Source organism: Dendropsophus ebraccatus, chromosome 6 (assembly GCF_027789765.1).
Source record: "Dendropsophus ebraccatus isolate aDenEbr1 chromosome 6, aDenEbr1.pat, whole genome shotgun sequence".
NCBI lineage: Eukaryota > Metazoa > Chordata > Amphibia > Anura > Hylidae > Dendropsophus > Dendropsophus ebraccatus.
The window spans coordinates 103,849,001-103,864,532 of NC_091459.1; the positions used below are offsets into that span (position 1 = coordinate 103,849,001).

At 42.4% G+C, this 15,532-nt stretch overlaps 1 protein-coding gene across 1 annotated transcript in view; it reads left to right on the top strand.

The window, feature by feature from the left end:
• The window catches only part of DGKD (diacylglycerol kinase delta), a 65,417-nt gene that overhangs the window by 37,196 nt on the left and 12,689 nt on the right, over positions 1-15,532 (top strand). The window contains exons 6-20 of the mRNA XM_069975470.1: positions 1,271-1,377; positions 1,815-1,940; positions 5,572-5,674; positions 5,759-5,921; positions 6,023-6,131; positions 6,584-6,723; positions 6,817-6,901; positions 7,466-7,560; positions 8,447-8,546; positions 8,654-8,915; positions 11,019-11,165; positions 11,600-11,698; positions 11,779-11,875; positions 13,658-13,768; positions 13,868-13,964. Of these exons, the coding sequence (XP_069831571.1) occupies positions 1,271-1,377; positions 1,815-1,940; positions 5,572-5,674; positions 5,759-5,921; positions 6,023-6,131; positions 6,584-6,723; positions 6,817-6,901; positions 7,466-7,560; positions 8,447-8,546; positions 8,654-8,915; positions 11,019-11,165; positions 11,600-11,698; positions 11,779-11,875; positions 13,658-13,768; positions 13,868-13,964 (1,841 nt within the window). The remainder of the gene's footprint in view (positions 1-1,270; positions 1,378-1,814; positions 1,941-5,571; positions 5,675-5,758; positions 5,922-6,022; positions 6,132-6,583; positions 6,724-6,816; positions 6,902-7,465; positions 7,561-8,446; positions 8,547-8,653; positions 8,916-11,018; positions 11,166-11,599; positions 11,699-11,778; positions 11,876-13,657; positions 13,769-13,867; positions 13,965-15,532) is intronic.

Here is a 15,532-nt window from a genome sequence, read left to right on the forward strand (position 1 = left end):
GATCCTTTCTTTATAAATAGGATTCTGCCAGAGTTGTCTGTCTGAGGCTTAAGGCCCTATTCCATGGGTCGTTTAGAGGAGCAATATCGTTCGTATTCGGCCGATAACGGCCGATACGAACGATATTCGTCCCGTGGAATAGAGTGCAACGATCAGCCGACATCGTTCATGTCGGCTGATCGTTGCAGTCGCTTGTTTTTCAACATGTTGAAAAACAAGCGACTGATATAGCAGCGATCTGCTGCCGTCGCTCCGTTGAATAGGACCGTCGGCAGCAGATGCTGCTATATCCTATGGGCTGCCCGGACGATCAGCGATTCCCCGGGCAGCCCCCCCAGCAGCTCCCCGCCGCCCCTCCCGCACTCACCCGCTCGCTGACGCCGCGTTGAATAGCGGCGGCAGCGAGCGGGGAACGAGGAGCAAACGAGCGCTAATAGCGCTCGTTTGCTCCTACAAACGACTCGTGGAATAGGGGCATTATACATGTGTGTATAGGGGGAGAGGAATAGTGAACAACCAGCAGAAGTGCACCTGTCATTTCAGAAAACATTTGACATTCAATGGGAACCCCCACCGATTTGGCACTGTGCAGTATTTCTCCCCGCTGCCTCACGCTCAGACACTTTTCCACTTTTTAGAAAATGCTTTGAGGGTTAGGCCCGATTCGGCCTATTATCGCTCCGTGGAATAGAGAAAACGATTAGCTGGTGTCAATAGCTGCGTGGAATAGCGATGTGCGGAGGGCGACCAGCGATTCCATAAGCACCATACATTACCGAAGCATGTTGCAGGGCTTCTCCTGCGCTCCTCTGCCTCCCAGTCCGCCGCGCAGCACTAGCTTCGGTGAAGTCTGTCTGAGCTGACAGACCGCACCAAAGCTGCTGCTGCACGCGGGACCGGGAGGAAAAAGGAGCGCAGGAGAAACCCTGCAACATGGTTAGATAATGTATGATGTTTAAACAAGGGCTGCAAGGACACAGGTAATGATGTCCCTGCAGCCCTCGCTAAACGATTATCGGGCCTAGGAATAGGCCCAATAAACGAGCGCCGATCTAGCAGATCTGCGCTCGTTTACATTATTGATCGGGCCGTGGAATAGGACTCGGCAGGTGGATAAAGAGGCAAAGGTATAGTGGCACCCGCTGAACAAATTATACATTGGAGTGATGCCATCATATGTCCTATATATAAGTACAAGCTGTGCTTTTAATCTGATGGTTTTACTGCTAACTTATTACGTGTTTTTTTTGTTTTTCATTTATGTTAACAGTCTGCAAGTTTAAGTCTCACCGACGCTGTGCAGTGAGGGCCACCAATAACTGCAAATGGACCACCTTGGCTTCTATTGGAAAGGACATTATTGAGGATGAGGATGGGGTTAGTGTGAGCTCATTCATAAACAAGGTTTAATAGAAATAGAGCTGTGGTTCCTCATTCAGATTAATGGAGAATATTTCTCATTGTCATAGTCTCAAAAGCTAGTCTCGATTTAGTGCAGATAATATGACACTACCCGAGAGATTGCATGGCTCAGTCCCGTCTTTAAGGCTGGCGGAAGGACTTTAGGAGGTAATTAGGAGATAAGGAAGTAGAGGGACCCTAGTAATTATAATAAATGGCAGCTCTGTGAACAGTTATACATTGTGAGAACCTCATTGTTACACAGGGCATCTCCATTTTTTACAAAATATTAGCATTTGTTCTACAGGATTACACTCCGTTGCCATCATTTATTGACCAGATATAAATATCTGTAATATATCTGTTATATAGCTGTAATATATAAACTGATAATTTTTTTGTTATTTTCGTAGGTGTCAATGCCGCACCAGTGGCTGGAGGGCAATTTACCTGTTAGTGCAAAATGTACTGTGTGTGAGAAGATGTGCGGCAGTGTGCTCCGTCTGCAAGACTGGCAATGCCTATGGTGCAAAGCAACAGTGAGTCTTTCTTTTTGCAAGTGCTGTAACCTCTTTTAGTATTTGTAGCGACCGTGCAAGACACTTAAGCATTGTCCCACTCAAGTGAACAGCTGCAGTACCTCGCACCACCAGTACTAATAGTATCTCAATACAAGGACAAATAAGCATTAGAAAGGCTGCAATGCTCACACAAGCACTGGAGTCCCTTTAAACAGCTCATCAGCTGGGTGCTAGGGAGTCTGGTCTCCCACCAACTCATTATTTATGGCCTATCCTGTGTATAGGTCATCGGCCTTACAAGGCTGGATAATCCCTTTAATATTTGCGGCATAAACCTTTTTTTATTTATCTCTAAATTCACCCACAGCATGGGGGAACAGAAGTACTGACAATATTCCTCAGGTCTGAAGGTCAATGTATCTATATGGGGTTTAGTCTTCGACACTTTTGAATTTGAAATATTGAATTATTAATCCAGTTTACGATATAATTTCTAAGTGTAGCTTGTTCTGTGCATGTCAAGTAAATATTCCACACATGGCCCTTGTAAATACATAGAGTGTCCAGTGACAGGATCAGTATTCATGTTGCATCATGTAATACAGCTTCATTTGCTTACGTCTTCACCTGCTCCTCCTTCCTTTGTACTCTCTTGTAACTTGTCAGTAGATCCTGTTTCTATTTGACATCCTTGTGCTTTTAATAAAGGTGATATATAAATAATAGATGACGTCTTTATCAGATTCTGAGCAGCTATAAATAAATTAACCTTTCTATCCACACAAAAATAGTTAAAGCAATTGTACCATCAGTACATTCGCTGTAAGTTAGACTCAATGAAGGACCATTATAGAGGGGTGGGGTTTGCTCCTAATGGGGGCAGGGCGGCCCGCCTCCAGTGCTTCAGCTCAGGCCGCTGCCCGGTAATAGATCGGCGCCGTGTGCGGGAACAGTGACGCTCTATTCATGTGCAACACTTAAAGCAAATGTATTGATGGTTTGCTTTAAAATGATAGATGTGATTTCACTGTAGGGAATCCCTGGGGATCACTACCCTCACAGTAGCTTCTGTTATCTAATTGTAGATCCAAAGCATAGTGCAAGGGGAGGACAGAAATTGTAGTCAGACAGATTATTGATAGGGCAGGTAGATTTCATTCACTATGAGAGGAAATCACGACAGGCAGCAGACAGACATACAAAGGAAACAATGTGCGTCAGAAATGTGGATAGTTGATGGGATTGATAGGACATGGATAAGTAGTCTGATGTAGTGGCAGAAGAAGTAGAATTTTGGCAAGATCTTGAAAACGGTGATGCTTTGCCATACTGTGTATAACCGAAATGCAGAGACCCCAAACCCAGAAATAAGTGATGAAAAAAACACACTACACCCTGACCTCTGCTTTACCAAGGTTGTTATTTTCCTTGGGGTGCTACTGGAGAGGATAAAGGGCTCCATACACATTAGACATATATCAGCCGATCACTCCAATTTTAGCAGCAGCAACAAAATAATGTGTGAGGCTTCCTGATTCTCTTGCAACAAGTGATGTTGGGGGAAGGAAGAATCAGGCATGTTGCATTTCACCCATCCGGCCCTATTGCTCTCAAGGAGATAAGCCGCTGCCAGAGGTGTCTGGACATTCTCCACTCTCTGCTGTCAGAACCCACACAAACACACACACTTGTCTAAGGTTGTGCGTATAAGTACAGTTCAGATCAGCCCTATTCGTTTCAGTGGAACTGAGCTGCCACACCACATGAACCATGGACAGGTGTGGCTCTGTTGTTGGAAGAATGCTGCCAAGTTTCTTATCCTGAACACCCCCTTGAAGCCTGGCATGATAAACATATGAATTTTTATTGCTAATCCATTTATTTAAATGTCAAGAAGAAATGTGAAGTTTGATCTGTATAGAATTTACCAGCATTGCCAGATTGTGTTGAGTGATTGTATTTTGTGTCTTCATGTGAATATAGTTATAAGGAAAGGCTGCAGTGCCATGTACAGTTATGTGGCCGCAGATTAATGCACCAAGAGGAGACTTTTCTGTGGCTAGCAGTATGGCAGCTGGAAAACACGAGAGAGAGGAAGGGTCTACCCGCTGTAAAGTCCCCTGTAAAGTCTTCCAAGACAATGTAGAGTATGTGAGACCGGCTCTGTCACTTCTTGCCACCATTTACATTCTTCTCTTTGTTGCTAGATGAACTGGTAAACAAATCTTTAGTTGCTACTTATGGGTAAGAGCAAACATGGCGGATATTTTCGTATTGCTTCATCTTCCCAGCGACTCCCCCACAAATCCTTCAGGTGTCTCAGCTTTTCTTACGATTTCCTTTGGATTTCTCTGTTTGTATTACAGAGGGTGAAGTCTGGAGTGAAATTTCCCAATACTTCCACAAGTAAATGAGCATGTGGAGGATTATCAGATACACAGCATGTTTTCCGTTCTGCGCAGATTTGTTTCCAATTTCCATTGTCTTTTGTTATGAGTCTGAAGCACAAAAACAAGCAGGAGTAAAACCAAAAACCACACAGCTGAAAACACTCCGACCACAAATGACTTGTCTATGGCTATGTCTCTGCGCCATGTCGGAAGCTTTTTTTATAATTGTCAGGTACACCTTAGTAAGTAGGGCAATTGCCTGCTATGTTGGAGTGTGTATGACACATTCACATCTGCATTGTGTAGATCTGCCCATTCACGTGAAGCTCTGGAAATCCATACTTGGTCCAGGCAGCAGAAATCAATGGCCGCTATTACAGAAGTTGAATAATGACAATATACTGCAGTAGTGGGGAACCTGCAGCCTCCTAGTCCTGGAGAGCCAAACCTGTTGCAAAACTATGATCAACTATGTCAGGGCATGATGGGAATTGTAGTTTTGTAACACCTGGAGGGCCGCTGGTTCTCCACCACACATATACTCTATACTGCATCAGTCCCTAACCATTTTTTAGCTTAAAAGCCACATTTAAAGGTAAAGGCCAAGTTGCCCTTTATAGTGATGTTTATAACATGTTCATTTCCAAGTGCCTAAAGGCTGCTATGAGGGTTCTACCGGTGTAACAAGTTTTCATACCTATCGCGCTTGGTGGTTTGAGAAAGTGCTCTGTGTAAATGCTCTTTACCGCTTGTTGTTCATTCATATTAGACTTTAAAAAAAAGTCTATTGTTAACTATTGTGGCGTCGCTGCATGTTATATGATCCTGACAAAGAAGCAGAGTAGCATTGTGTACTCAGCTAAGCCTCTGCATTGTAATGTGCAAAGCATTAATGCTGCAATCTCCACTCTCACTGAAAGATCTCGCACTGAATGGTGCCATGTTTGTTGGAGAATAGTGTCACATAGCAAGGCTACGTGGCTGGTGTATGGGATACTTAGCACTGAGCAGTCTGTAATGTGTTGTGGATGACCTGCGTAGGCAACGCTGCACCCCACAGGAGGAGAGGATGAATGGTGAATGGGCTAAAATCTTTATCTAATACGCATTAGGTGGCTGCGTTTTATGGTTACACCAAGGCAGAGGTCCCAGATTTTAAAGATTTCCTCCAAACCACGTATAGCCATTTATTAGCTATGTGTTATTTCCTTGACATGTTGCTGTTTTTACAATTTAGTGGCTCTTTTTATTGCTCGTAGGTACACGCCTCTTGTAAAGAACTTTTGCCAAAAAAGTGTCCACTTGGACAATGCAAAGTGTCAGTAATTCCACCAACGGCCCTCAACAGCATCGACTCTGATGGTATGTGTGTCTCACACCTTGTAGATCGGATTGGACTTCATCTGTAGCACATCACTACATAGCATGCCTCCTTGTCTTCCCCAGGGTTCTGGAAGGCCACGTGCCCACCCTCCTGCACTAGCCCCCTACTTGTTTTTGTCAATTCAAAGAGTGGAGATAACCAAGGAGTGAAATTCCTGCGACGTTTCAAGCAACTGCTTAACCCAGCCCAAGTGTTTGACCTGATGAATGGAGGGCCTCATCTGGGGTAAGGCCAGGGGGATTTTGTCTACTTTTATATACATTTCTTCATATAGTATTTCTTAACTATAATAACATTATTTTATGTAATTTTTTTTCTCACTTTAGTTTACGCTTGTTTCAAAAGTTTGACACCTTCAGAATATTGGTCTGTGGTGGTGATGGTAGCGTGGGCTGGGTCCTGTCTGAAATCGATACTCTTAATCTACATAAACAGGTATTACAGAGATATTAATGGTTAATGTCAGACATACTACTAACTACTTTTAATATGAAGCACAGGTCACAGTCTGCAGAGTTGAAGCTGAGTTCATGCTGCTTTAAGCAGTGTCCAGCAGGCACCGTTTTATGTAAGCACTGGGATACGTCACGGCGCATGCTTTAAACAGACCTCCCTTCAATTCAGCTAGATCGCGTAAAAAACGTATACCGCCATCTATATATATGACCCTATGTAAGACAGATGACACCAAGTGGTATACGTGAGACGTACATCGGGGGACACCTTCCAAGGGTTTACCTTGACACCTATCACCAACAATCACAGCTCAGGTTTCATTTTACCAAAGCTCTTTAAGCTATAAAGAAGGAGCTGTGATTCATTGCTGTTAGAAAAACCTGACTTGGGAATGAATCTGGATTTTATTTTTTTTACCATTTCTTTTGTAGTGTCAGTTAGGAGTCTTGCCCTTAGGCACTGGAAATGACCTGGCCCGTGTCCTAGGATGGGGTTCTGCATGTGATGATGACACTCAGCTCCCCCAGATTCTGGAAAAACTTGAGAGAGCTGGCACAAAAATGCTGGATAGGTGAGCTAAGGGAATGTACAATTACAATTTTTTAAATTATTATTTTTTTTTCATGACGTTTGTCAATTGTAAGTCTTGTTTCGATCTTTGTAGGTGGAGTATCATGGTATATGAGACAAAACTTCCAGCTCAGCCCCCGGATCCTTGCACATCCGCAGAGCCAAGTGATGACTGTGAGGTAAGAGTTCACTCTAAGGCCCAATTCACACAGACCCACAGCTACGGACAGGATGATGGATATGCTTCCGCAGCTGTCCGCAATGCATTTGCATTTACACAGTGACTTGCAGCAATAAGGGTAATACAGGTTGCACATGTTTGTGGCACGAATCACAGCCCCAACACACCTCTGTAACATGTACGGAGATGTGTATGGGGCCATAGAAATGAATGGGTTCGCTTTCTGTCGCCATCTGTGGGTCCATGGACAGAATATTCTGATGTTTGAACGCGACCTAAGGCTAAAGGCCCCCATACACGTCATACAGAAGTCTGACCAATGGGACCCACACTTATCATGAAAGTATGGGTCCCTTGTACCTCAAGTATATCACGTGGCAGTGAATGACTGCCGCTACATTCCAATTTTATGGGATATCTGAATATAGCCTGTGGAGAAGTTTAGTCTTGAGGTAAACCCTTTAAAAACCGGTAGGGCTACAAAGTCTTAGTGTAGCTGTAAGCTAATCCTTCCTTCTGTGTAGTCCGGATTAACTGAGCCTGTTTCATGTACACTATCTAGGTGCAGCAAATCTTGGGCTATGAAGACTCTGTAGCTGCTCATTTATCGCAGATTCTCAGCTCAGATCAACACTCCGTGGTTATTTCATCAGCCAAGTAAGCACCAACCTAAACTGTAATACCAGATTGTGTTGTATTTCAGAGTTTCCAGATTTGGGCTGGGTTCACACTACATTTTAGCAATTGTGTGCAAAAAAGGATCAAAACACATCTGTTATTTTTTTCATACACTAAAACATTCTTCACCTTATTTTTGTGTATGTTAAAAAAACTGATGCATTTTGATTCTTTTTTTTTTTTGGAATGCAAGTCAATGGAAAAACGGATCAAAAGGATGCACACCAATGCATCCATTTTTCCATCCGTTTTTTGAAAAAACGGATTGCGAAAACAGATTGTGAACCCAGCCTAAGGGTCCATTTACACAGAAAGATTATCAGACAGATTATCTGCCAAAGATTTGAAGCCAAAACCAGGAACAGACTATACACAGAGATCAGGTCAAAAAGGAAAGCCTGAGATTTCTTCTCTTTTCAAATCCATTCCTGGCTTTGGCTTCAAATCTTTGGCAGATAATCTGTCAGATAATCTTTCTGTGTAAATGGACCCTTACTGTATAAAACAATTTGACCTGTATGACCTTCATATGTAACAGTCCCATTGACGAGCTTGTTACATTGTTACACAATTATGTAGGCCAGGTTGCACAGATGATTGCTGGATTGGCATAAGGCCCTCTAATTTCTTCATTGGTGGTTTCACATTCCTCTTAATGTTTGGGTGACAACAGTGAATTTTAGGCAGATATAACGTATACGGTCAGCCAGTGAACAAGTGGTTTCTTGCTCATCAGCTGATCTCCCGCCCTTTCATATGGGCCAGTTATGAGGATCGAGCATTGTTACGAATGATCAATGGTCTGATCATCGGTCCTTGTACAGTGGCCTTTAGAAATAAGCTCACTGTTTATTTGCTTTCTTAGAGTGCTGTGTGAAACAGTTAAAGATTTTGTTGCACGTGTTGGGAAAGCCTATGAGAGGATGACCGAGAGCTGTGAAGAATCTGAAACAATGGCGGGAAAGGTATGTCGTCTAGCCATCTCATAATTCTTATTTTCACTTCTTCCTTCCTTCCTTCTTTCTTCTTTATTATCTTCTTCCTCCTGGCTAAAAGTATGTTTTCCCTACAGTGTAATCTTCTGAGGGAGAAGCTAGACTCTCTCCTGAACACCTTAAATGAAGAGTCTCAGGCCACATCCATTCTTTCTCAGCCCCCACCTACTATAAGTGAAGAAGGAGAGGAATCCCCTGAAACCATGGCATGTCCGCCTGCAATCTCTCCTTCCCCTTCGCCTGGTCGACAGCAAAGTTTTCGACCACGGGAGCAACTTATGCTAAGGGCCAACAGCCTTAAGAAGGCAATCCGACAAATAATAGAGCAGGCAGAGAAAGGTAAGCCACAACTATCCACAGCTGCAAAGGATTGACTTCAGGTCACAATATGTAAAAATATATGTTGTATGAGTAAAACTGGTCCCATGTATATTGTTGTGGTGTAGTAATTCTGGAAGTGATAATGATATGTAGTTTACTTAGTCATTATATTGTAATTACAGCTATTATTAGTTTGCCTTTCTCCTGTCCGTATGCCCCATTACATCATATAGATGTTACAGAGGGTGGGGATTCCTTTATGAGTCACTATCAGACAGGGTGTGATGGAGCTAAGGCAGTAGTGTGTTACATGAATGGCCAGCAAGTAATACTACATAGGAGACAAAAGCTTTCCATGGCTAAACCATCTGTTTGTGGGAAGCTTTAGGAACCCCCAGATGCTATGACAAGACAGGTTGTCTTCATGAGACAACCTGTTTCAAGATTTTTTTTTTAAGCAATAAAATGTTTGCACTTATTAAAGGGGTTGTCCGGCAATAAAAAATTATTCACAGAATAACACACATTACAAAGTTATACAACTTTGTAATGTATGTTATGTCTGTGAATGGCCCCCTTCCCCGTGTCCCACCACCCCCACCCGTGTACCCGGAAGTGTGGTGCGCTATACATTACCTGTCACGTGCCGACCACGGTCTCCGATCCTCAGCAGTGACGTCTTCTTCGGGAGGCCAGCGGATCTTCCCGAGTGCCGGCCGCCCTCTGCAGCGTCATCCGAAGCTCAGCCGCGATTGGCTGAGCATAACTGTGCTCAGCCAATCGCGGCTGAGCAGCTGATGACGTGGCCGCGTCATCAGCCGCGATTGGCTGAGCACAGTTATGCTCAGCCAATCGCGGCTGAGCTTCGGATGACGCTGCAAAGGGTTGCCGGCACTCGGGAAGATCCGCTGGCCTCCCGAAGAAGACGTCACTGCTGACGATCGGAGACCGTGGACGACACGAGATGCGGTGAGTATAATGCACCACACTTCCGTGTCTAGCGTGGGTGGGGGGGGGCCATTCACAGACATAACATACATTACAAAGTTGTATAACTTTGTAATGTGTGTTATTCTGTGAATAATTTTTTATCGCCGGACAACCCCTTTAACATTGTATTGAGGCATCTTCCACGTATTTGAACAATTACGGTGGATAGTACTGGCTAACATATACTGTATGGCTCTCCTCCCTCCCTCCCTGCACATTCTAGCTGTTGGGGTCTAAGACTGTATAGTGTGTGCCCTCTGGCATCAGGTGCCCACTGTAAAGTAAATCTTCCTAATGACTTCTCATTGTCCCCTTCCTCAGACTATAGGATCATTTTACGCTGCCCTACATGGGGCTATGCAAGGACGCTGATCGGCATTCGTTTGCAGTGCCTTTACACGCCACAATCAATCCAGTGGCCAGGCTGCATAAACAATCCTTGTATCATTCGTGCGGCCGTGGAAATTGACAGCACAGATATGCATATGTCAGTGCTGTCAGTTTCCAGACCACATACATAGTGCAAACGTACCTTCTGCACTGCTGTGTGATCTTTCATCCTGCTTTCCCATCTTGCTCTTTTGCTGCTTTATCTTCAGGCCACCCCGCCTTCTCTGGCTCGCAGTTATTCTGGAGGAGGCGACGGCCTGAAGATATAGCTGGTGACCAGAGTGCAGGATGTTTGATAACACAACAGCACTCTAGGCATGTATTTACTGTATGTGTGATCTGGAAACTGACAGCACGGATATATAAACATCTATGCTGTTCGTTTCCCTTTGCTATCTGTCGATAACTAAAAAACTTTAAAGCTTGCTCAAAAGATGCAATCAGCCAAGGATCAGGCATTTTCCGCTCTTCAGCTGATCGCTTTCACATGGGCCGATTATTGGTCGAAGGAGCATTTCTAGCAACGCTCGTGGCCTGTGTTAAAGGCCCTTTAGTAAAATCCGCAACAGACAGCATACTTGTCTCACTGGCAATAGTTCTGTATGGGAAAGCTTATAACACAGCCATGTCATTTTTCACAAATTAACCCCAACTAGTTTTTATGCCATCAAGTTTTCACATCTATTATACTACTTCTTTTTGGAGTTTGTCACATTCATGGTGTAGTTACTTTCTTTGCAGCTGTTGATGAACAGAACGCACAGACTCCGAGTAGTGAAGACTTTCTCATACCTTTTCCTACTGAGGATGGCAAGGAACATCTTATTACAAATACTGTGAATGTGAATAGTGGGAATGCATTGCCAAGGATAAGAGGCTCAAATAGAGGTAACTTTCCAAAGTTGACGTGTTTGCACTGCCATTTTTAGTAAATTGATTTCTGTGTGGCTTAGTATGGTATTTAGGATTTTTTATGTGCATCTAATTTTAACATAAAAAAAACATAATTTCTAAACATAATAAAATAATAATCATAATTCCATGGGACCCTGGTTAGTTCCAAATATGTATGGGGATGTATATGTCGCACACACAGTTACCACTGTGCACTTCAATGGGAGATCTCATATATATATATATATATATATATATATATATATATAATCTCATTGTAGCCCACTTTAGGAGATTTTACTGCTAAAATTGGACTGTTGGGGAATATGTAGAACATGACCTCTCAGTTCCCCTGGCTGCATACTCATGGACTTTCTCCCTGGAGGTCTTTGTTAGATATTGATGCTACGTTTTGTCTGTACTTGCAGCTTCCAAGTCAGAAAAGGTTTCCAGTAAAGGTAATCTGTCGGCAGGAGCCACAGTGTCACTTCCTAATGCCAACTCTCAAGGGGACCACATGTACCCAAGTGAGATATACTCAGAAATATGAGTCTGATAAGACTGGAGAGTATTACAGTTGTAACCCAGTTTCCTATGTTATCTGCAGGCATAAGACCGGGGATGACCACATCTTTACCAGTGAACTCTCTCATGAACCGTCTCTTCATTAACGCTGATTCCTTTAGCTCTGAACCTGATAACTTGTAAGTGGAGCTGACAAGGATATCGGAAGAATGATAAGAGCTCAGTGTAGTAGTAATTACTATACCGATCAATGTGCATGACTTTTACAAACACTTGCGACAATACAATGTCATAGTGATAGTCATGTCGTTGAGCCGCAATAGATTAGATAGAATATCAGACTGTCCTGCAGTTTCCAGATAAGTAACAGACATAGAGTCGTAGAGAGCAAATGCTTGCTTTATGTATACTGCTTATGTATCTTTAGTCTTTCATTTTTGATAAGTACTCAGTAGCTAACCACACATGGCCCTAGACGGAAGATAATTGTTGATATATCCAACATAAGAACATCACATATGCAAAAATTTATATTGTTAGCTGAGGTCACTCCAACACAATACTACCTATGAAAAAATAAAAACAAATAATTACTCCAAAATACTTGAAAAATTCATAAAGTTTATTTTTGACACAAATTAATTTCCCATAAAACACATATACACAATTACATCACATCAGACAATTAAAAAACAACACCATGGGGGACCGGGTGATACAAGTACACAGTGTAATCACAAACATAGGATGTGCAAAATATAGGTCCAATAGACAAGTATTAAAGTGCAATGAAAAGTTAGCCCAAGGGAAGCTGCCACAAACAATGTTGGGCCACCATCCAATACTAATACTTTGCTAGTGCAGGAGATATATGCGTATAGAATCTAAGGATATTGCACTATGCCCTGTATTCACTTGTAAACTTTGTTACATAAGACCACAAACGGTATTGCACACCCTCCAGCACTTACATCTCAGACCCAGTGGCCATTTCCCAACACCCAGTCCTCCTCACTCCAACGCGTTTCGCTGCCTGCTTGTTCCCGGAGCGCAGTTTCTAGATAAGTAACAGACATAGAGTCGTAGATGGCAAATCCTTGCTTTATGTATACTGCTTATGTTTCTTTAGTCTTTCACTTTTGATAAGTACTCAGTAGCTAACCACACATGGCCCTAGACGGAAGATAATTGTTGGCTGGTGTTTTGGTTTGAGTTTCCTCTACCCTGCATACATGTTAACTCTTGGGAGTAAATGTTGATAAGCAGCTGCTGGACATCTCCATACAATTTTTTTTCTATTGTTATTCTTTGTTTCGTATGAACATCTAGAGATGTAGAACTTTCTCTTGTATCTCTTTTACCCACCCTCACCATAAGAGACAGAGAGAAAAGAAAATAATAGAACTAAAAAGGGAAAAATCCAGCCAGTCTCATCTACTTCCTGTAACATAACCCAAAAATATTTTCAGCTAGTATCATCCGGTTTGAAGACAAAGTTCCCTGTTTGCATTACACTGCATTGATCATTGTTTTAGTTCAGTATAAAAGTATCAAACGTTTCATTGTCATATAAATAAACCTTTGACATGTCGTAGAGACATGTAAAAAGTTTTGGTCAGTCAGGGTCTGGATTTTACTTTCCAGCAGCAGCAAACTTTGTTATAAAACCACTTAATGCAAACTGAATCCTACTGTATATAGTTCCAGTGACAGAAGTTACTAGGTCATATATCTTCCTTTGACATTGGCCTGTGTGTGTGTGTAAGCGGAAGCAATTTCTCTCTTTTTTTTTTTTTTTTTTTTTTTTTAAACTTGTGAGCCTATCTAGGGACAGTGATGGGTGTGAATGACAATCTAAGCACATCAATGTAGTATGTGTTAGTGCTATATAGACTATAACATTGATGTGGAGTCTTGGCCTTATGCACTACATTGTTTTATGCTTTTATGTTGTTCCTCAGGGATTGTTACACAGAAAAATGTGTAATGAACAATTACTTTGGGATCGGGCTGGATGCAAAAATCTCCTTGGATTTTAACAATAAAAGGGATGAGCACCCGAAGAAGTGTAGGTGAGACATGATGCCTTGCTATAACATAAAACAGCCACCTAACAGACCACAGAAATGGGTTACGTATGATATTTATTTTATGTGTTTCTTCATTGATAGAAGTCGCACAAAGAATATGATGTGGTATGGTGTGCTGGGGACTAAAGAGCTTCTACAGAGGACGTACAAGAACCTGGAGCAGAGAGTTCTCCTAGAGGTTTGTATATAGACACACTTCCTAACCTGTCTCTTCTTGTGTCTGTCCCTGTTGTCTTTCCTTTTCTATTACTGTTCCATGAGAGGGTTGTTTGTGTGTGACGTGACCAAAACATAAAAAATACATACACTAGTCCTCATGTTACACCACATAAACACCAAGCAAACTGATCCGATGTCCACTTTGCTTTTTCAAACTCTGATTTGTGAGCAGCTTTTTTTTTTCTGACTTACCAAAAAATATACAGACTTTCATGTTGGTTTGTTTTTTATACAACATCTTCCATCTGAGCATGGTCAGGAGATACCTAAGTATGAGATAACTGAACAATCTTGTGATCTAGCCAAAATCGGCAGGTTCAGATAATCCTTATTTTATATATGCAGTCAGCTTATCTGCCACTTACTACTCTGCAGGTGTTAGAAGAGCAGCACTAATTTTAGTATTGAAGTTAGCAAAGTCTTCCCCCAAAGACCATAAGGTGCTCCCATACTAAACATAGCCATTAATGGATGGGCAGGGGACCTAACACTAAACGTGCTAGTTTCCCTTGTTATTTTTAAAGGAAGAAGCGTTGTGCAGTACGTGGTGAAGACTGTACTAACAGAGAGGGCAGTGCCTCACAGAGGAACAAATGGGCCCTGAACTTCCATTACTAAATGACACATCATGCTGTTTCTAACACATACGTAAAAATAAAATAAAGTGGCCATCCCCTTATAAATAGTTTATTCTACTGTTAAACGAAAACTTTGACTGGAGAATCAACCGTGTATTCAACAGCGTAGTGCTCCTTTTGTGGCCAATAGATGTGTCTAGTCTGATGGCTACTGATGTACTGCAGACTAGCACACTCTTTCATAGGGTTTTCAGGCAGTCTGTCCTCTCCTCCAGTTTGGCTCAGGTTAGCACAAGGCAAACATAATAATGAATGGAGAGCAGAGAAGATACAAGGAAGCTTGGCAGGACTGTGCCGCTCTTCCTCTTGGCACTTACTGCTGTATTTACCCTATTTTTGTTACCATTTGGGGTAGAGAATGAAATGGGTTGTATGAGATTACGGGCTGTGTTTTTCCCCCTGAAAGCAGTGCTGCTTTTATCCCTGTTTTAGGGTCTGGTATCTCAGCCCAGCGCCATTCACTTGCCTTACTGTCAGTACATGCAGGTTGGGGATTTAGAGGTTTGTGTTGATCAGTAAGAAGTGGCCAAAGGTATGAAGAACAATACCTGCTTTTTAAATAAAACCAGATGTATTAGCATTGATGAATGTCGTGCTATACCCCTGTATCCGTCAGGGTCCTCCAGTTGCAGAAATCCATTAACCCATAGTAGATCTTTCTTTATAATATTTTACATAAATCCACACGCTGAATGCACATAGTGCCAGACATCTCAAGTTCTATCTGTGTTTCCACCCCATCACCCATCAGCCCTCCACCATATTACTTATACCGATAACTATTAGTATTATACCATGAAATAACAAGGAATAAAACATTCTAGTTTGACGTTCATCCCATACATATATAACAGAAAACAGAGCTGACTGACTGGCCGGGTGTCCCCTG